Source organism: Hemitrygon akajei, chromosome 6 (assembly GCF_048418815.1).
Source record: "Hemitrygon akajei chromosome 6, sHemAka1.3, whole genome shotgun sequence".
Taxonomy (NCBI): Eukaryota; Metazoa; Chordata; class Chondrichthyes; order Myliobatiformes; family Dasyatidae; genus Hemitrygon; species Hemitrygon akajei.
The window spans coordinates 137,364,343-137,386,051 of record NC_133129.1 but is presented as its reverse complement, the minus strand read 5'-3'; the positions used below and the strand labels follow the sequence as shown (position 1 = coordinate 137,386,051).

The 21,709-nt window shown below is 39.3% G+C and overlaps 1 protein-coding gene across 1 annotated transcript in view; it reads left to right on the top strand.

Annotated features, from left to right (window-relative positions):
• The window catches only part of LOC140729530 (synaptotagmin-7-like), a 530,282-nt gene that overhangs the window by 476,475 nt on the left and 32,098 nt on the right, over nt 1-21,709 (top strand). The window contains 1 exon segment of the mRNA XM_073049365.1: nt 15,847-16,111. Within this exon segment, the coding sequence (XP_072905466.1) occupies nt 15,847-16,111 (265 nt within the window).

The following is a 21,709-nucleotide window of genomic DNA, read 5'->3' as shown; positions in this document are numbered from 1 at the left end:
TGTCAGATGGGAAGTATTATATCTATATCATTATTAAAATTAGCACTTGGAGATAGAGTGCTTCACAATATACCATACCCATTTGGCTATTTACCTTACTAAAGATTATTCTTAGGTTGTGCTCTATATTAAAACTCCCATTCATCCTTCAAAGTTTAATTATTGCCAACAGAAGTGTCAATTGTTTAATTAAATTTATAGGTATTCTGAAGCAGTCTTCATAAAATGATTCAAGAAATATATCGCAAAAATATGCTGACCTTTGACGTGCAGGAATGGTAATGAAACAGTACTAATTCAGTCGTACTTAGAAAGGTGTATTTTGAGGACAAATTTCGAAACTTAATGGAGGTATTTAGAATGGAAAGAGATGTGAAGCGATAGAGACCGAGGTATCACTTCCCTCAGTATGTGATTGCAGCACATAATTTTAAAAATTGCATGCAAAAAAAAACCTCTGTTGAAAATGCAAGAGCTTAAGAATATTCAGTGGACTGAGGGGAGTAAGCACTGAAATAAAAGCAGCAAATGTTGGAAACACTCAGCAGGTTAGGTAACATGTGGAAAGAGAAACAGTTAATGTTTCAATATAAAAACTCTTCATTGGATTTGGGAAAGGCAGAACATTGTAAGTTGCAGAGAGGATTGGGAGTAAAGGATAGATATTGATTATACTTTACACCGTAATTTTCAAGATTTAAGATCAGTTCAAAACTAACTTTGAGAAATACCTAAATAACATATATATATATATATATATATATACACACACGCACGCACGCACGCATGCACGCACGCACACACACAATGCTGAAGGATCTCAGCAGGTCAGACAGCAACTTGGAAAAGAATAAACAGTCGATGTTTCAGACTGAGAATTCCTTCCTTCAGGATTGGAATGGAAGGGGGAAGGTGCCAGAATTTTTAAAAAAGGGTAGGGGAGGGGAAGGAGGATTAGCTAGAAGGTGATAGGTGAAGCCAGGTGGGTGGGAAAGGTAAAGGACTGGTGAAGAAGGAATCTGATGGGAGAGGAGAGTTGAACATAGGAGAAAGGGAAAAAGGAGAGGCACCGGGGAGGTTATAGGCAAGCTGCCCAGAAGAGGTAAGATGCCATAATGTGGAATAGAAGAAGAGGGAAAAAGGAGGGGGGAAAATTACCAGAAGGAGAAATCTATGTTCATGCCATTAGGTTGAAGGCTGTTTCTCCTGAACCCTGAGAGTGGCCTGATTGTGGCAAAAGAATGGGAGTGAAGGTTGGTTTAAAAGCTATTATTAATGCTTTTTGAGATAGTGATTTAGATGCATATCATATTTTTTTACTGAGTTAAGTATTGTATGTAATTAATTTTGCTACAACAAGTGTATGGGACATTGGAAAAAAGTTGAATTTCCCCATGGGGATGAATAAAGTATCTATCTATCTATCTATCTATCATTGAATTAAAACAGTTGGCCAACAGGGAATTTCAGCTTTTGGCAGATAGAGCAGAGGTGCTCAGCAAAGCCATGCCCCAGTTTATGTCAGATCTCACCAATATAGAGGAGGCCATATCAGGAGCACTGGATATGATAGCAGACAACCCCAATAGATTTACAGATGAACTTTTGCTTCACCTGAAAGGAATGTTAAGGGTCCTAAATGGAGATAAGCGACTCGGTGAATGGGCAGGTCTAGCATTTCTGTGGCTTGCAGGGATATGTGCCAGCAAGGAGATTAACGAGGAGGAATGAATTGACAAGGGAATCACGGAAGGAAAACGAAGAGTGGAGGGGAGGTAAAGATGCATTTGGTGGTAGGATCCCATTGAAGAATGCAGAGGGTGCAGAGAATAATGTGTTGAATATGGAAGCTCATGGGCTGGTAGGTGAGAGCAAGAGATGCTCTATCCCTGTTAAGGCAGCAGGAAGATGGGGTGAGTGTAGATGTCCAGGAAATAGAGGAGACGCAGATGAGGGTAGAATCAATGGTGGAGGTAGGGAAACCCCATTTTTTGAAGAATTAGGACATCACTGATGTGAAGCACCAGCGTTTATTGACTGGGGTATTAGGAGAATCAGCTGCTTCAGATAGAGTAGTTAAGTAAGGTTAATTGGTAATCTTATTGCAAAGGTAGTCTGGAGAAGTGATGACAATATAATAGAATACCACATTGATTTAGTAGGGCACTGAAGTAACGTTTTAATGCACTACAGAGCTTGTAGCAAGTATGTTGGCCAGAGGGGAAAAGGCCCTGCAGGTACAACAAACTGTGCCACACCTGGATTGTATGTGCTTTTGAGGCTGAAAGTGGAAACTCTACTTGCTTTTCCATCTCCCCTCAAAGAATCTTTCCTTCTTTCACAAGAATCACCCCAATGCAGTTAAGTGACAATTAAAATTGTTTAGTGACTGAAGTTTTATCAACTCCTGTTAATATAGAAAATAATAGTTTATAATTTTAATTTTATACAAAACAAAAACATGAGTAACATAAAAAAAACTTCACTCTGAAAGAAAACTTGGCATATCTGTAGCAAATATTTTGGGCTTTAACTCTGTACAATAGCAATTTAGGGTCATATCCCAGATTTTCCATATGAGGTTTGTTTTTTTTCATCAGCCTTAATGGGCAAAAATGTCAGTGGAGGGGTGCTGATACATAAACTGAACTTCCAAAAGTACATTCCCAGCAAGAAAAGTAAATGCAGAAGAAGTAAAAGATTAAGATTTAGTCTCGTTTGCTCTTTGTGATAATCTGTTACCCATGAACTAACATTGTTGGCTGAGTACTGTCTATTTTGAATGTCATTCCAAACCTCTGATTTAAATCAGATGAGAATTGCTTAAAGAACACTCTGGTCACAAGTCATTTTTCCAGACCTGGGAAAAAGTATCTCACAGCTAAAGTAATATTGCTCCATGTCTCATATTTAATAGGGGCCCATTTATAAGGCAATTCCTTGCAGTAGCTTATAAACTTGAAATTCCACCTACTGCTTTAAATATAATAAACCAGGGTTCCAGATCAAAGATAAGATGGAAGGTAGTCTAAATGTGTAATTAATCTATTTCTATGATTATACAGCTGTTAAAACTGTTTAGCTTATGTGTACATTTTTCTTCAGTTTAGAGATGAATTAGACTTTACTAATTGAATTGATATAAAATGTTTTAATGTTTAAGCAGTTAAAATAATGATTGAGGCAATACAATGGTGAAAGTGTGGTATATGGTTTTTCAACCTGGTGTCAAAAGGCAAAAGCAATACAGGTGTTCCCCCCCCCCCACCCCCTTATAAAGGTAGAGCGCTCCTATGAAACCTTTCTTAAGCCGAAATGTTGTAAAGCAAAGAACCATTAATTTATATGGGAAAATTTTTCATGAAAGTGAAAATCCTCTTTGTAATGCGAAAACAGCTTACTAGTGTAGGTCTTCTGTAAAAGCAAAGTGGTGTAAAGTGAACATTCGTAAAGCGGGGGACGCCTGCAATTGTAAGTTCTGTAATTCCAAGCAAAGCACACTTTAATATATGTATTTTGAATTGCCCCATCAGTAATTATTATCAGTGATTTTGAGAATAATTTTCCTTTCAATAACAATGGAGTGGCCAATGGAGCTCACTGTTGCTCATGTACAAAGCTACAATGGTTGCATTGCCAGTGGTACACGTATGGTCAAACATGTACTAGTTGCTGTTTGATTCACACTGCCGCATTAGCTTTATAAAATTTCTCTTCAATTGTGCCCCACTGTTGCAATGAAGCCACTGACAAGAAGAAAATATGCTCGAGGGTAGTAACAGAAGCAAAGTACCATGTGGAAATCTGAAATACAAAATACATAATATCCTGAAAATACTCAGCAAGTCAAGAAACCTCTATACAGTGAATTTTTCAGGTCAAACATAATAGTGAAATATTCACATGGAATTTCATCAGGCTGAAAGATTAAATGTTTTCTCTCCATCACTGAACCACCATGCTACTGAAATTGACTTTTGCAAATAAGAGTGCCTATTTTCATTCTATTTCTTCTTTCTGTTTTTCCTTTATCTTTTGCTGTTAATCTATTCTTTTCCTTTTTGTTTCTATTTTCTTTGTACCCGGCTTAGCATTTGATTTGCACACATTAATTATATGTTCTTCTCAGTTGATTTTCTATTAATTTGGAAACTCTCCGATTTTTTTTACTTCCTGATTTCTGTCCTGTCAGTTCTTCAGTCTATTTTCTGCCCAACCAAAATGATGACACTGTTGCTGCTGCTTATCATTGCTTCAATGACTGCTGTCGGGAAATAGGAAACCCACATCTCAGTCTATTGAAGTTTTACTGGTTGATGTCTTCAAAGTCAGCAGCAACGCATTTGGCAGTGAGAAGGTCCCTTCAATTAAACTAGATCGTGATCAATTAACTATTGAAGAAAAGAATTCAGCAGTAGGACAGAAGCAGCAGAGAAAGTACTTTAGGATTAAATCTGTTGACATTTATTAAATTAAATACAGCTAATTTTATTGGCCATTTTCGTACATTAGGTGTTTGGACGTTTCGTGGAATTCAATCTCTGCTCTTCTTTGAACCCATTTAACAGCGTCAGTTTTGTGCCCTTTCTTCCCTGATGTGGGCTGTTAAATTGGAAATGATTGAAGTTTGATGCAGAGATAAGCATGCAATCACTACATACTTTTCTAACCAGAGTCAGTCACACACACTGGCATCAAATGCATTGTGCAGAACTGGGCCATGCGGCACAATTAGTCTGCTCCAGTTTTTAACACTTCTCTCATGTATTCCATCCTCCTAATGACGTGCATCTTGGACAACTGCCCTGTCCCTCTAGTATTCATCAAAGCTTAAGTATCTTAGCTCTATCTGCTTGAATTGTTCACATGAAGTGAATTTCAAAATATCACATTTGCCTTCTTTCGAGACTGTTGTTCTGTAAATTGTTCCAGGTTTGGTCTAATAAGCTTCAGTGCAAACTCAACACTGCTGTATTATTTTTTTATTTTGTTCTTATTCCTTTTGTCGTTATTAACATGTTGCAATTTTAGTAACTTATGCTTTGTAATCGCAGATTTTACAGTTCAGAAATAGGTTTATTTTGCCTGTTAGGTCTTTATCAATAACCTCATATCAGTCAAACTTTTTTGTTCTTTAGCTTCCAATGAATGACTCCATATTCCTCGAAATATATTATACTATTTTTTTAATTCATTCACGGGATGTAGACATCACCAGCTAAGCCAGCACTTATTGCCCATCCCTAGTTACCCTTGAGAAGGTGGTGATGAGCTGCCTTCTTGAACCGCTGCAGTCCCTGGGGTGTAAGTACACCCACAGTGCTGTTACGGAGGGAATTCCAGGATTTTGACCCAGCGGCAATATGTTTCCAAGTCCGGATGGTAAGTGACAGAGAGGGATTTCCAAGTGGTGGTGTTCCCAGGTATCTGCTGTTCTCGTCCTTCTACGTGGCAGTGGTCGTGGGTCTGGAAGGTGCTGCCTTGGGAATGTCAGTGCATCTTGTAGATCGTACACACTGCTGCAACTGTTTGTCGATGCTTGTGGAAGGGGTACCAATCAAATGGGCTGCCTTGTACTGGATGGTGTCAAGCTTCTGGAGTGTTGACGGAGCTGCACTCACCCAGGTGAGTGGCGAGTATTCCATCACACTCCATGATGATTGGCTCAATGATCTGAGCTGCTGCTAATGTATGCGTCCACTTACTGCAGCATTTTGTATCAGTGGGGTGGGTAAATAAATAGAGCGTCTTGGGGCTTGAGGGTAGTCTTTGAAGTTTCCCTGATGGGCTCGTGGTGAACGGCACCTTGGACCGAGTGGGAGGTGTGCGGCAGGAAGAGGGGCATGCACACAACTGGGTAGGAGTTTTCATGCTTGCCATCCTGTCCTAATAAATAGTGTGCTGTAGTTCTAAGTAGATAATCAGAATTTATATCTTTCTGCCTACCAAAGCAAATCTGTAAAACTTTTAGGTGTAAAGTAACCTGCCAAAGCAATCATGATATTATATTGTTACTGATAGGCTTTCAAACCCTTTAAGCAAAGAATCAAACCTGGTCACACTTCGGTTCTCACAGCTAATTAACATAACATGTAGGATATTTAACCATTGGACTTCAAATTAGTCCTGTACTCATTTTGGTGGGTTTTTCTGGTATGTTTTATTTTACTCTGCATTAACATTGCAATATTTGGCCTCGTCAGTTCATTTTGACTTTATTTCCTGCCTGAGTATTAATAGAAGCATAGAAGTAAAAAATAAAACACAGTTAGTTGGAAATCTGCAAGAAAAACTGAAAATGCTGGAATCACTCAAAAGTCAGTCAGCGGCTGTGGAAAGAGAGGCAGAGTTAATGGATGTTCTCTGACCTGGTGTTAATTGTTTCTTTATTCATAATACAATGATGGCCAAGAAACAAGGAAGGCTGCACTTTTAGATTTCAGTCAAAGAGTGGAAAATATTTTTGAAGAAGCCAATGACAGAATTTCTAGGGATAAGGTGTTTTAATATTTTACAAGAATCAAATTTCAGAAGTTCAAGATAAATTTATTATCAAAGTACATGTATGTCACCATATACTACTCTTGAGATTCACCTTCTTGCAGCCATTCACAGTATCTACGAAGAAACACAATAGAGTCAATGAAAAACTGCATACAACAAAGACGGACAAACAATTAACGTGCAAAAACAATAAACTGTGCAAATATAAGAAGAGAAGAAAACAAAATAATGATAATAAATAAATAGGCAATAAATATCAATAACATAAATTGTAGAGTCCTTGAAAGTGAGACAGTTTCATGTACAAGCAGTTCAGTGCTGGGATGAGTGAAGCAGAGTGAAGTTATCCCCTCTGGTTCAATACTGAGGAGAGTGTTTTTTTGAAAGTTGTGTAGTTTTGGTTTCCAAAGATAACTGCTTTTGCAAATACGAATAAGAAATAACCTACCTGGCACCATAAAATTTTGGAAAAGTGCAAAATACACTCAGTGGCCACTTTATTGGGTATCTCCTGCACCTAATAAAGAGGCCACTGTGTGTATGTTTGTGATCTTCTGCTGCTGTAGCTGAGCCACTCCAAGGTTCAATGTGCTGTGCTTTCAGAAACGTTCTTCTGCACACCTTTTATGTAACACGTGGTTATTTTAGTTACTATCACTTCCTGTCAGCTTGAACCTGTCTGGCCATTCTCTGCTGACCTCTCTCATTAACAAGGCATTTTCGTCCACAGAACTGCCACTCACTGTGTGGTTTTTGTTTTGTTTATCACACTCCATTCTCTGTAAACTCTAGAGACTGTTGTGTGTGAAAATCTCAAGAGATGAACAGTTACTGAATACTCAAACCACTCCATCTGGCACCACCAATCATTCCACAGTCAAAGTCACGTGAATTACATTTCTTCCCCATTCTGATATTTGGTCTAAACAACAACTGAACCTCTTTACCATTCCTGCATGCTTTTATGCAGTCAGTTGCTGTCTCATGATTGGCCGATTAGATATTTGCATTGATGTATATAGGTGTACCCTATAAAGTGGCCACTGAGTGCACAGTTAATAGATGCAAGAAATTTTAGTTAAAATGCATCATTATTGCAAAAAATAAACAATAGGGTTCTCACTGCTTAAACTCGTTAGTAGCACAACTACCCTGAAAGTTCAGTTGGTAGCTATGTTATCTAACATGGAACTGAAACACTGAGTCTAGGAACACACACAAAATGCTGGAGGAACTCAACAGGTCAGGCAGCATCTATGGGAATGAATAAGCAGATGAAGTACTTATTCATTTCCAAGGATATTGCCTGACCCGTTGAGTTCCTCCAGCATTTTGTGTGTGCTGCATCAGATTTCCAGTATCTACAGAATTACTTGTGTTCATGACTGAGGCTGGAAGTCAAAATTTACAAATTTGGTTCTCGATCCATGGTGCCTTTGCAAGGTCAGGGTAAGAAATATAAGAGCCTCCACATTTCTTTCTGGGGAGTCCCTGTCTTCCAGGGGAGCACTTAATGATCAGAAGAGATTTTTTCATGGAGAAAGTATTGAGCTTTTTCTTTTTTTTTTATAAGATGCCCACACACTTCCTCCAAATAGTGTCATAGAGCAGTACAGCATGGATACAGGCCCTTCAATGGCAATGCTTAAGACATCAATGAAACAGTTAATTGAGCAGGAAAATTGGATAAAGGCCCAGCAGAATTGAAGTTCCCAATTGTACTGCATTTATAGAATATAGTTCCACAGGCTGTATTACTTCAGTAAAAGTATTTTGAGATCTGTATATCAGGCAATTCTGCAGGTATTTGGAATGAGGTGTGCCTATCAATTCAGAAAACATTGAATTGAAGACTGGGATTGAAAACAGTCCAGAAACTGTCTTCAGGTTCAGCAATTAAAACATAGATAACGTCACAAATGTACGTATAATACAGAAAGCTACAAACACTGCAAAACTGAAATACAAGCCAGCAAATTCTGAAAATAGGCAGCTGATCGGCAAGTGGAGGAAAATGTAAGAAACTTGGGTCAGAATTTATCTTTCCTACTTAAAACTGATGAATAATCTCTAATGTAAATGTGAGGAGGGACTAATGCCAGAAATTCCACAAGGTTAATAGGCTGAATGCATCGAATATCTCTTGAGGAAGTCAAAACATAAAAAGGGTGATGGCTTAGCAGGCCATGGAGAGTGAATCGGGACCAGAAATAGACAAACTAACAAATGTGTCATGATTAGCTGCAGGGAAAGCGCAAAGTGTTTGGAAATGGACCGAGCAAAGTGAAAAGGTGATGAGCCAGTGCGTCAGATAGGGTGAAGCATGAACATTTGGAGAACCAGAACGAACCACAAGCCACATTGAGCAAAGAGTTAATGGGGTGGCAGCAGAGGCATAGAGGTAGCAGGATGATCCCGTCTGGATGCAGACCTGGTAGCAGATCTGAAAGAAACGCACCAGTGTGGAGCCTAAATGAATCTGAAAGGAACATATCAACGTGGAGTTCAAGTGGATCTGGAAGGGTGACAGCCTAGCACACTGTGTCAGGTGTATCATGAGCATAATGAGATCATGAAAAGTGAAGAGAGTGGGGTCAAGGAAGCAGGCACAATGTGAGTAAATTGGGTAAGTGTAGATAGGTATAAGGGCAGCTTGGACGTGGTAGGCTGACAAGCTGCTTTCTGTGCTGAATGACTGTAATCATGGTGAGATAATGGATGGCTTTACACAGTATAAAAAGAGCTAAGATAATGAGGTAAGGAAAAGAAGTGTTTGAAATACCCAAGTTAGGCTGCACCCGGGGACAAAGATGTAAATTAGTACAGTACTTCAATATTCTATGTTTGGAATACAGTGAAAGGCCATTGTAGAATTAAAGGATGAAAGGTTTTGCAGTAATATACTTGACATTCAAAGTAAGCTGGTGAAACCAACAGGATGACCAGGATAAAACTAGAAATGACATTTAAGGAAATATGATTGCTGTCTTTCTTTAGGAGTTGTGGCAGAGCAGTGCTGCACCATCAATAGCTCTCTCCGAGACGTGAGGTGAGATATAGGCTTTTATTGGCTGGAAGAAAGAACAAGCAGCAAATGACCACCATACTACATCCTGGAGACTGAGGGCAGGGCTCAGGCTCCAATCGCCTTTATACCGGGGTCAGTGGGAGGAGCCACGGTCAGTGGGAGGAGCCACAGGAGCAGTCAGCCCGGGGGGGGGGGGGGCGTGTCCAGACAGGTATATGTAGTTCATCACAAGCAGGTGTTAACATTCCAGGAATGTTATTATGTTTCTAATAAGAAGTATTCGCTGGTGTTGCTGCTATTGCTGCACACCCCACACAGTTACGGCTGCAGATCTCACAGTTGAGATGAGAACAATGATGTCACGAGCCATGATGACTTAATGAGTGTGTACTTGTGCTCTAGCCCCATAATGGTTGGCCACTTGATCAATCAGCTGCCACATCGCCTGAGAAAACTGATCTAGCAAGAAATCGTCCATTTTCATATGGTCATTGAACAGTGTAGAATTTATTGGAAGTTCATTTTCTAAATTGTATACCATTTTTGCAGAAAGCATGCTGAAAATGTAAATGTTAAATGATTGAAAGCTTAAAGTGTGCAATCATTTATTGAAACATTAACAGTGGTTTTCATCGATGTATATTAAGACTCGGGAATGCAAAATATAAGAACAAATGCATGCTATATAAATGTTACACGTGGACTGACAGCAGGATTAATTAATTTATTTTGAATGTGTGAATGGAAATACCTCATGATTCCAACTCTTTAACACCAAGTATGTATATTTTTGGTTTTAGTGAAAGGATTTACTATAAAACTTAATTTTTAAATATTCATAGTGTATCTGCATTTGTCACAGTTATCTTTCTCTGCACATTAGCAAAATTGATTAAAGGTCAAAAAGTTCACTACGTTTGCAGAGCAAAATTTAAGATGCTATAAGAATGCAAGAGTGTCTTTTCTTAAAGATTCAGCATTACTTCCATTAGAATTTAAAATAGTTTATTTTCAAAGAGCTGGAAATTTTACAACAGATCCCAACTTTGTTGTCATAGTTGCTTGAATGTTACTTCATTTATTTCTTCTGGTAATGATTTATTTCATTTTCAGCCTTTCTATTGGGATATTTTACTCTTGTAATGAGATTAGCCATGTAGTTGCTTTTCTAGTACTAAAGTATCTTTGAAGGATAGTATTGAATATTACAAATAAGAAAATTGTTGAACTATTGAACTGTCCATCACTACATATTGTCATTTCCAATGTTCATCATAACTTCATCTGCTATCATAGTCCTTGTACAATGGCAGAGGAAGTCATGATGAACATTCATGGTACTCAGAAATATCCATTGCATGCCTTCAGGCACAGTGATTTATAGATTCTAAGTAGAGGAGCAATTTGCTTTCCCAGTGCTTTTGTTTTAAAATATAAAACTACAGCACCAATGTTTGTGGTTCAAGGTTGTATCTTCAAGGTTATATATTCACAATGATCATAAATACAGAAGTGTCATTGGGAATAGATTTTGCAAAATATTGCAGATTTGATTGTTTCTGACATACCAGAAGCAAAATTAGGTTTAGTCTTACATTTTAATGTCTTTTGATTGTTATGTCATTTGCTTTATTAACATATTTCACCAATGATAAGAAGAATTTTAGCAGAATTTTTCCCCTGTATGAGACGGGCTTTGTACTTTTGTAGGTGATATCTGGTTTGCAGCCTTGCCCAACAAAAAAACATTACCAACTCTGACTTGCACAATGAGGCAAACTACTGTATCTTGTGATCACTATGGTGATGAATGGTGCAAGAATAAATCTGCTTGTCAGTTTAGCAGGAGGACATTATATAAATCAGTACTGGACAATAGTACTGGCAGATTACCCTGTCTTCCCATCCATGCTTTCACCATTTGGAGGATAGTATTCTCTAATCCTGTCACCACTGGTGCTCTGGAGCATCTCTGTCTGCGGTTCCAAGTCCAACACTTACAATACTCACCCTCATTGAATGATATTTGCTTATTATATTTCACCAATTTTACATCAGAAGTCCCATCCTTGTTTTCAAATCATATCACCTATTCAGTGAAAAATCTTTTACATTCCTACATCTCAACATGCTTTTTCATTGTCCTAACTCTGTGTTTCTGAGGTATTTCTTGATCCAGCTCTTGATATCTTATTAAACCAATGACAGTTCATGCTGTTCGACACGGATCCTTGTCTCTTTCCCCAGGAACCTGTAACCTCTCTGTGGACCATTGATGTGAGTTGTAGACACACAGGATAGCAAAAGCATAAAATGTGTTACATTGAGGGTATCCTATGGAAAAACAAGATTTAGTATTGCAATTTGAAACTGATTACACATTAATTATCTCTGCTAATTGATATTTTCAAGACCTCTTCTTTCAGGATTATTTAGTAAACTTTCAAATTATACAGAGGGTCAGAGAACATGCTTTAATGTGTATCTTGTAATTTCTGCACTTGAACTACTTTTCCCCTCTCCTTTTGTGGAGATATCCATTCTTAATGAGGTTTAATACCATGGGCATCAGCAGGTTCCAAGTGCTTCGCCCAAAAATTTCTTGATGCATGAACTTGAGTAATGCGATCAACTAATAGATTCTGAAAGATTAACCTGTCTTTGAAAACAAATCCTGTTTTCATTAAATAACCTGCTCCTTTTGCAGCAATGCATTTTATGCACCTTAAAAAATCTCCTTTACTTCCATCAATGACAATAAGAAACTGTCAGCAAAAGATCCACAAGAGGGTTACTGCATGGAATGAGGCCATTTGGTGCATTGAATCCATAAGAGATTTATGCAGAGAATCCCATTCCACCAATCTCACCACAGTACTGCATTAGAGAAGGTGCAGAGGAGATTTACAAGGAAGTTGCCTGGATTAGAGAACATTTCTGATAAGGGAAGTTTGAGTGAGCTTGGGCTTTTCCCTTTGGGACAAAGGAGGGTGGAAGATGACTTGATGTAGGTGAATAAGATTTTAAGAGGCATAGATAGAGCAGACAGCCAGTTCCTTTCCCTTTTTCACAGGGTGGCAATGGCTAATACCAATTAAAAACTTTTTTAGGTGAGTGGAGAATCTATAGTGGAGATGTCAGGTAGGTTTTTTTACACAGAGTGGTAAGTGTCTGAAATGTAAAGCTGGGGGTGATGGTTGAGGTTGATGCATTAGGGACATTTAAGAGACTCTTTGATAGGCACATGAATGAAAGGAAAATGGAGGGTTATGGGCTATGGAGGAGCAATGGAATTGATTGGGTTGGTGGGGCTAGAATGTCAACTCAATATCATGGGCCAAAGGGATTGTACTCTTCTATGTTCTCTGTTCTATCCCCTCTAAATCTCTTCCCCCTATCCTCAACTTATCTATTTTTATCTATGATAAGGAGAAAGGTTTCCTGCAGTATATTCTATCTATACCACTCGTAGACTTGTATAAAGTCAGTCATATATCCTATTACCTTCTCTGCTCCAGAAAGAACAGACATAACCTTTTCAGTTTCTCTTTGTAGCTGAACTGCTCCATCCTCAGCAACTTCTGTCTACATCTGCATCAAAAACCTCTCTTAGACACAACTTAAAAATTCTGCTCCATCTTAGCTTTCAAAGCTATGGCATGGACTGTTCAATGTAGACAACAAAAAAGCAGGTACAGCTGGAGACAATGCGGGTGCCCATGGCTACCCCTCAAGTCTAGAGGAAGTGGAAGGAGCCAAAGAGGGCTGAGGGTGAGGATCAGTTCTGCCAGACGGAAGAGGGTGGTGGTGGTGGAGAAGAACTGGTTGGTTCTTTTATTGAGAAAGAAACTGAGCTTTAATGCCTTCTTGAAGGGGTTAGAAGTATCTAGGAACTAGACATCCATAGTGAAAAGGAGGTGGTCAGGCAGTGAATTGAAAGTTAGCGAGGAGATTAAGAGCATTAGAAGTGGTGCGGAAGGTATGAACCAAGGGGGATAAAATGGAGTCAAGGTATGAGGATGCAAATGCAATGTGGCAGGAGCAGGCACAGACAATGGGCCTACCCAGACAGTCAGATTTGTAAGATCTGGAGAATTTCAACTCGCATCACTTTTGTTTTCTTTTCTTGAACTTGTTGCCTGACTTACACAGTAATGTGAGTATATATAATGAACTTGACAATAACCACTTTGATGTTTTTGACCTCCCAAGAGATAATAGTACTGAAACTGCATGTTACATTTTAATATTCAAAACCATATAATAATTAATAATTGATAGACATTTGGACAGGTAAATGGATAGGAAAGGTTCATAGAGATATGGGCCAAACACAAGTATATGGGATTAGCCGAGGTAGATAGCTTGATCAGCATTGATTAGCTGATCTGAAAAGCCTGTTTCTATATTTTATACATTCATGAATCTATATTCACAACGACCCCAATAGTGTGTTTCTGAGTTCAATTGAGTTTCAACCATATAACCATATAACAATTACAGCCCAGAAACAGGCCATCTGGGCCCTTCTAGTCCATGCCGAATGCTTACTCTCACCTAGTCCCACCGACCTGTACTCAGCCCATAACCCTCCATTCTTTTCCTGTCCATATACCTATCCACTTTTACTTTAAATGACAATACCGAACCTGCCTCTACCACTTCTACTGGAAGCTTGTTCCACACAGCTACCACTCACTGAGTAAAGAAATTCCCCCTCGTGTTACCCCTAAACTTTTGGCTCCTAACTCTCAAATCATGTCCTGTTGTTTGAATCTCCCCTACTCTCAATGGAAAAAGCCTATCCACGTCAACTCTATCTATCCCCCTCATAATTTTAAATACCTCTATCAAGTCAGCCCTCAACCTTCTACACTCCAAAGAATAAAGACCTAACTTGTTCAACCTTTCTCTGTAACTTAAGTGCTGAAACCCAGGTAACATTCTAGTAAATCTTCTCTGTACTCTCTCTATTTTGTTGACATCTTTCCTATAATTCAGTGACCAGAACTGTACATAATACTCTAAATTCGGCCTTACCAATGCCTTGTACAATTTTAACATTACATCCCAACTCCTATACTCAATGCTTTGATTTATAAAGGCCAGCATACCAAAAGCTTTCTTCACCACATGAGATTCCACCTTCAGGGAACTATGTACCATTATTCCTAGATCACTCTGTTCTATTGCATTCTTCAATGCCCTACCATTTACCATGTATGTCCTATTTTGATTATTCCTACCAAAATGTAACATCTCACACTTATCAGCATTAAACAAGATCTGCCATCTTTCAACCCACTCTTCTAACTGGCCTAAATCTCTCTGTAAGCTTTGAAAACCTACTTGATTATCCACAACGCCACCTACCTTAGTATCATCTGCATACTTACTAATCCAATTTACCACCCCATCATCCAGATCATTAATGTAAATGACAAACAACATTGGACCCAGTACAGATCCCTGAGGCACACCGCTAGTCACCGGCCTCCAACCTGACAAACAGTTATCCACTGCTACTCTCTGGCATCTCCCATCCAGCCACTGTTGAATCCATTTTACTACTTCAATATTAATACCTAACGATTGAACCTTCCTAACTAACCTTCCATGCGGAACTTTGTCAAAGGCCTTACTGAAGTCCATATAGACAACATCCACAGCTTTACCCTTATCAACTTTCCTAGTAACCTCTTCAAAAAATTCAATAAGATTTGTCAAACATGACCTTCCACACACAAATCCATGTTGACTGTTCCTAATCAGACCCTGTCTATCCAGATAATTATATATACCACTTATTTGAAAAATGGATACAATGTGCATACATGACTAGAGTGAACATGATTGAGGCTCCTTCACTTCCAGGTATGGACATTGGGGACCAAAAGAAAATATAAATAAATAAACAAACAAACGCGCGCGTGCGCGCACGCACACACACGCACACACACGCACACACACACACTATCATATTAAATATTCAAATAAGTACCATAAGCTGTTTTTAAATCAATGCATGCTATTCCCTTTAATGTTGTACAGCTTTCCAAGGTGCCACAGTGGAACAATCAAATAAAATTTACATTGACCCATGTGAAATTACATGGCCAATTTAAGAAAAGTCTGGTATGGAGATGCTTAGGTAGAAAACACTTAAAATGGACGTAAAATAAATCCTCTTTCAACATCATTTACAGGATTAGATGGATACCCTACCAGAAATGTAAAACTTAACATGATTTTTAGATGAGAAAGCAATGTTCTAAATCATTCATTTTCAGGTGTATTTATATTTCTTTTCCTAGCTGTCACCAGGTTCTGAGGATGACCATGAGGGAAGTTCACGTGAGAACCTTGGTCGTATTCAGTTTAGTGTCGGGTACAACTTCCAAGAATCCACCTTCACCGTTAAAATAATGAAGGCTGTGGAGCTCCCAGCAAAGGACTTCAGTGGTACCAGTGATCCATTTGTTAAAATCTACCTGCTCCCTGACAAAAAACACAAGTTGGAAACTAAAGTGAAAAGAAAGAATTTAAATCCACATTGGAACGAGACATTCCTTTTTGAAGGTGAGGCTGTTGAACTTGTCGATCTATTGCTGATTGTGTGTTATAATTTCTAAGGCATAATGACAAAGTGCTGTGCAGAACATTGCAATGAATTGATGCTCCAGATAACCTGATCCATCTGGATCACATTTCTTGTGTGCATTGTCAGTTATATGTCAAGTCAGTTAGAATCTCACAGATCTTTAGATGTGAGCAAGCAAGAATGTATAATATAATCAGAGGGCTCAAGTGACTAATACAGAAGATTAATAAATATGCAGGGAGAGTTCTTGAGAGTGTCTCGTAACTTAACAATACCGTGAGTTTTACACTTCCATCACATCTCAGCAAAATTATATCTCAAATAAACAACATACAGTGTAAAGCCTTGCCCATGCAATCTCTGTCGAAAGGAGTAGCAATAAAGTTTATAGAGGATAGAATGACCAGAACATTTGGAGCTGCAGATGGAATAGCAAGGAAGTTGATAAAGCTGTAAAAGGTACGTTTAATGAGCTGGTCACTTCATAGGTACAGAACGAGAGGTGAAGAGTGGCCATCTGGAAGGGCAGGCTGGTGGTGCAGAAGCTCCCCGTGGTCATCTCTCTCACTAACAAATGTGTCCTATTGGTTACTCTCGAGGGAAATGGCCTCCAGGGGAGAGCAGCACTGGCAGCCTCATTTGTAGCCACTGTTGTATTAGGGTGGGGATGGAATAATACTGGGAGAGCTGTAGCAGTAAGGGTTTCTCTTGTAAAGGGAGGGTATGTTGCCTCCCTGATGTCAGAGTCAAGGTTGTCTTGCAGCGCTGCAAGACATTGTGTGGGGGTGGGGGGGGGTGTGAACATCAGAAGCTGTGGTATTCACTGGCACCACACATAGGGAGGAAAAGGGATGAGGTCCAGTAAAATGCATTTAAGGGGCTAGTTAGTGGTTTAAAGTGAAGATACTAAAAGTTTGTAGTCTCTAGATTGCTTCAGGTGCCATGAGACAGTGAGTATAGGAACAGACAGATGGTTGGTTGAAGGGGTGTTACATGAGGATGGGCTTTAGGTGCCTGGATCATTGGATCTGTTTCTCAGGGCAGTGGGACCTGTACAAATGGGACAAGTTACACATTAACTGGAGTAGAGGTTGCTCGTGCTCTAGAGGGAAGGTTCAAACTTAGAGAGGAGATTGAATAAGAGCTCAGAGAGGTACAAGCACCTAGAATGAAAGGAGAATGACTAGTTCCAGTAGAAAACCCAAACATTTACTCAACGTCTTTGTTGTCATCACTGAGACATAATTAAAGGATGTGCAGGACTGACAACACAATATTCTAGGGTATAACATTTTCTTGTGAAATGGAGGAAGGGAGTAAAAGGAGTGGAAGTATAGTATTGTTAGCTAAAGATTGCAATACTTCAGTGTTGCAAGAAGGCTCTTCAAATGAGGCATCATTACTTGGCTGGGGGAATATTAAACACTTCCCAAATCATCAGAAGAGAGAACAAAACATATGTAGAACAGATGGAATAAGAAGTTATTGTAATTGTGGATTTTTATTCCTTAAATATTATTTGGAATTGCCAGAGTATTGAAGGCCAAGATGAAGCAGAATCAACCTCTGTCTTAAACATACCCAATGACTTGGCCTCCTGTGGCAATGATTTCCACAGATTCACCACTCTCTGGCCAAAGTAAATGAATGTCCCTCTATTCTGAGGCTGTGTCCTCTGGTCCTAGATTCCCATTCCATAGGAAACATCCTCTCAATATCCAGTCTATTAAAGCTTTTCAATATTCGATAGGTTTCAATGAGTTGCCCACTTAGTCATCTGAATTCCAGAGAGTATAGGCTCAGAGCCATCAATTTGTCATCATATGGTAAACCTTTCACTCCTAGAAATATTCTTGTGAACCTCCTCTGAACCTTCTCCAATGTCATCACATCCTTTTGTCGATAAGGGGCCCAAATCTGCCCCCAGTACTCCAAGTGAGTCCTTAGCAGTGCCTTATAAAGCCTTAACATTCCATCCTTGCTTTTATATTCTAGCCATCTTGAAATGAATGCTAACATTGCATTTACCTTCCTCACCATTGACTCACTCTGCTAATTAACCTTTAGGGCATTCTGTATGATGACTTCCAAGTCCCTGTGCACCTCACAGTTGTGAATGTTCCTTTTATTTAGAAAATAGTCTATGCTTTTATTTATTCTACCAAGATGCATGACCATACACTTCCCATTACTGTATTTTATCTGTCACTTCTTTGCCCATTCTCCTAATCTAAATCCTTCTGCAGTCTTTCTACTTCCTCAACACTACCTACATATTCACCTATCTTTGTATTTTCAGCAGTCTTGGACACAAAGCCATCAATTCCATCATCCAAATCATTGACATAAAATGTAAATAGAAGTGGTATCGCACAGACCCCTGTGGAAGCCATCAGTCATCAGCAGCCAACCAGTAAAGGCTCTCTTTATTTGCACTCTTTTGTCTCCTGCCAATCACCCAATGTTCTATCCATGCTGATATCTTTCCTGTAATATCAGGGGCTCTTAACTCATTAAGCACCCTTATGCACAGCACTTTGTCAAAGGCCTTCTGAAAATCCAAGTACACACATCCACCAATTCTCCTTTCTCTATCCTGCATGTTACTTCTTCAAAGAATTCCAACAGATTTGTCAGGCAAGATTTTCCCCTAAGGAAACCTTGCTGACTTCAGCCTATTTGTCATGTACCTCCAAGCACCCCAGAACCACATCCTTAACAATCAACTTCAACATATTCCCAACCCATTGAGATCAAACTAACTGGCCTATAATTTCCTTTCTTCTGCCCCTTTCCTTTCTTGAAGAGTGAAGTGATATTTGCAATTTGCCAGTCCTCTGGAGCTATGCCAGAATCTATTGGTTCTTGAAAGATCATTACTAATGCCTCCATAATCTTTTTATCTACCTCCTTCAGAACTCTGGAGTGCATGCCATCCAGTGCAGGTGATTTATCCACCATTAGACCTTTCAGTTTTCCAAACACTTCCTCACTAGTAATGGCAACTTTATTCACTTCTGCCCCCCGACACTCTTGAACTTCCAGCATACCGCTTCTGTCTTCCACAATGAAAACTGATGCAAAATACTTATTCAGTTTGTCTGCCATTTCCTTGTCCCCCATTACTACCTCTCCAGCATCATTTTTCAGCAGTCCAATATCAACTCTCACCTCTCTTGTACTCTTAATATATCTGATGAAAGTTTTGGTATCTCTTTAATATTATCGGCTAGCTTTGCTTCATATTCCATCTCTTCTCTCCTTATGGCTTTTTTTTAGTTGCCTTCTGATTTTAAGAGCTTTTAGTCCTCTAGCTTCCCACTAACCTTTGCTCTATTATATGTCCTCTCTTGTGCTTTTATGTTGGCTTTGACTTCCCTTGTCAGCCATGATGGCGTTATTCCTACTACTTCTTTAGGATGTGCATACTCTGCAAGTTGTACAGTATAGCCCAGTGCCCTGAGTTTTACATTAATAGTGCTTGGATGTTGTCCTGGAGCCATGCTTCTGCAAGGACGGCCGGCAGCAGTTCCCACATAGACAAATGCAATCCAACTCGTCTCCCAGCAAGCCAACACTTGGGGGTGGGGGGGGGGGAGGAACAACAGCACCAATGGGTGGACTCCAGCAGCACACAGTCAAGTCCGGCGTCTCTTTCACCAGTGTACACTTCCTCTAGAAGCAGCTTGTGAGACATGAACTATCCTGACTATCCTTAATAAGATTATGCATCTCCTAATGTTCATAATCATGTCTGTAAGAATCCACTCCATTAGTTTGCCAACACTGATCATAAGTCACTGGGCATTAATTCCCAGGATTATCTCCATTACCTTTCTCTGAGAAGAAGGTATAACATTTACCATCCTACAATGCTCTGGTACTAATCCTATGGCCAGTGATGATACAGAGATCATTTTCAAAGCTGCAGCAGCCTCTTTCGTCACTTCCTGGGATACACCATGTCTGACCATGGGGACTTACCTATCCCAATGTTTATCAAAAGCTCCAACGCTGCCTCTTTCTTAACTTCAACATGCTCCAGCATATTATCCACTTCTATGCTGGCTCATATTCATCAAGGTCATTCTCCCTGGTGACCACTGAAGCAAAGTATTTGCTAAGGATCTCCCTAACCCTGATAGGTCCTTCCCTCACTCGAGTCATCTTCCTGTTCTTCATGTACGTGTAGAATGTCTTGGGGTTTTCCTTAATCCCACTTGCCAAGTCTTTCTCATCTCCTTTTCTAGCTCTCCAAAATCCATTCTTAAGTTCCTTCCTGGCTATCTTATAACTCTCAAAGCCCTGTCTGATCTTTGGTTATCAACCATGGTTCCTTCACCCTATCATATTTTCCGTTTCAATGGGACGCTACCCTGGACCCCATGCAAACACTCCCTGAACAACCTTCACATTTCCACTGTGCATTTCCCTGAGAGCATCTGCTCTCAATTTATTCTCAGATTACTGTTAAATAACCTCATAATTGTGTGTGTCAAAAAATTCTGTGTCCGAATTCCTTTCTAGGCACACCAAACAAATCCTGCTCCACCTAACCCTCGTGCACTCAGGAGGTTGCCAATCCATATCAGAGAAGTTGAAGTTAGCCATTTTTGTACCTTTCCAAAATCTGCCTACTGATCTGTTTGTCAGATGTCAGTATCTCTGTTGCTTTTGGGGTCTTTTTTGTAAGGGGGGGTCTTTTTCACTCTGACTGTTGTAACTATCTAGGAAGAACTGCTTGAGTCAGTGCTTTTGAGATACTGAAAACTGGGTCACTGACAGTATTTGTGTAGTGTCTGGATGTGCATTTGAATTGCCTTGGCATAGTAAGCTATAGGCCAGTGATTGGGTGATGGGACTAATACAGAAAGTTGTCCATTGGTTGGTGTGGATGAGTTAGGTTGAATGGCCTGTTTCAATTATGTAGAACACTATGATTAATGTAAGATATTAAACAATTACATTGTTAATAAATAATGTCAGTTTAGTGCTGTTTTTGTCATGTATGGGTCAGGAACTTGTGGGAAAGCAGATTTTTTTAAATAGTGGTGAATTTTGAAGCTATTGAATGACATATAACAGAGTTATACAAATAGACTAAGAAAATGGGCTTCTAGTGCTAAAATTTGTTATTTTAGGTCCAGAAGACTTTCAAATCTAATGTGATAGTGCCATCTAATGGCAAAACATGAATACTACACTGTATCAGAATTTTACCAATAGAAATAATGCTTTGTTTTTTAATGCCACAGAGATGACTTTGGAGGCATTCATCTTTTCTAAGTAGAATGTCAACCACTGACTGGAATAGGTTCCTTTCTAATGAGATAATGCCAAGCAGCAAATTTTTAAAAAAGCAGCAACAAACAATCTGCTGGTGGAGCTCAGCAGTCCAAGCAGCATCAATGAGGGAAAGGAACTGGTTTTGGGTTAGGATCTGTGCACTAGACATGGTGCAGGCTTTCCAACCATAACTTTGGCAGTTCCATTCTCCCAGTGATGTTGCTCAACCTGCTGAGCTCCTCCAGCAGATGGTTTGTTGCTCCAGATTCTGTTAAAGTTTAAAAAAAAAG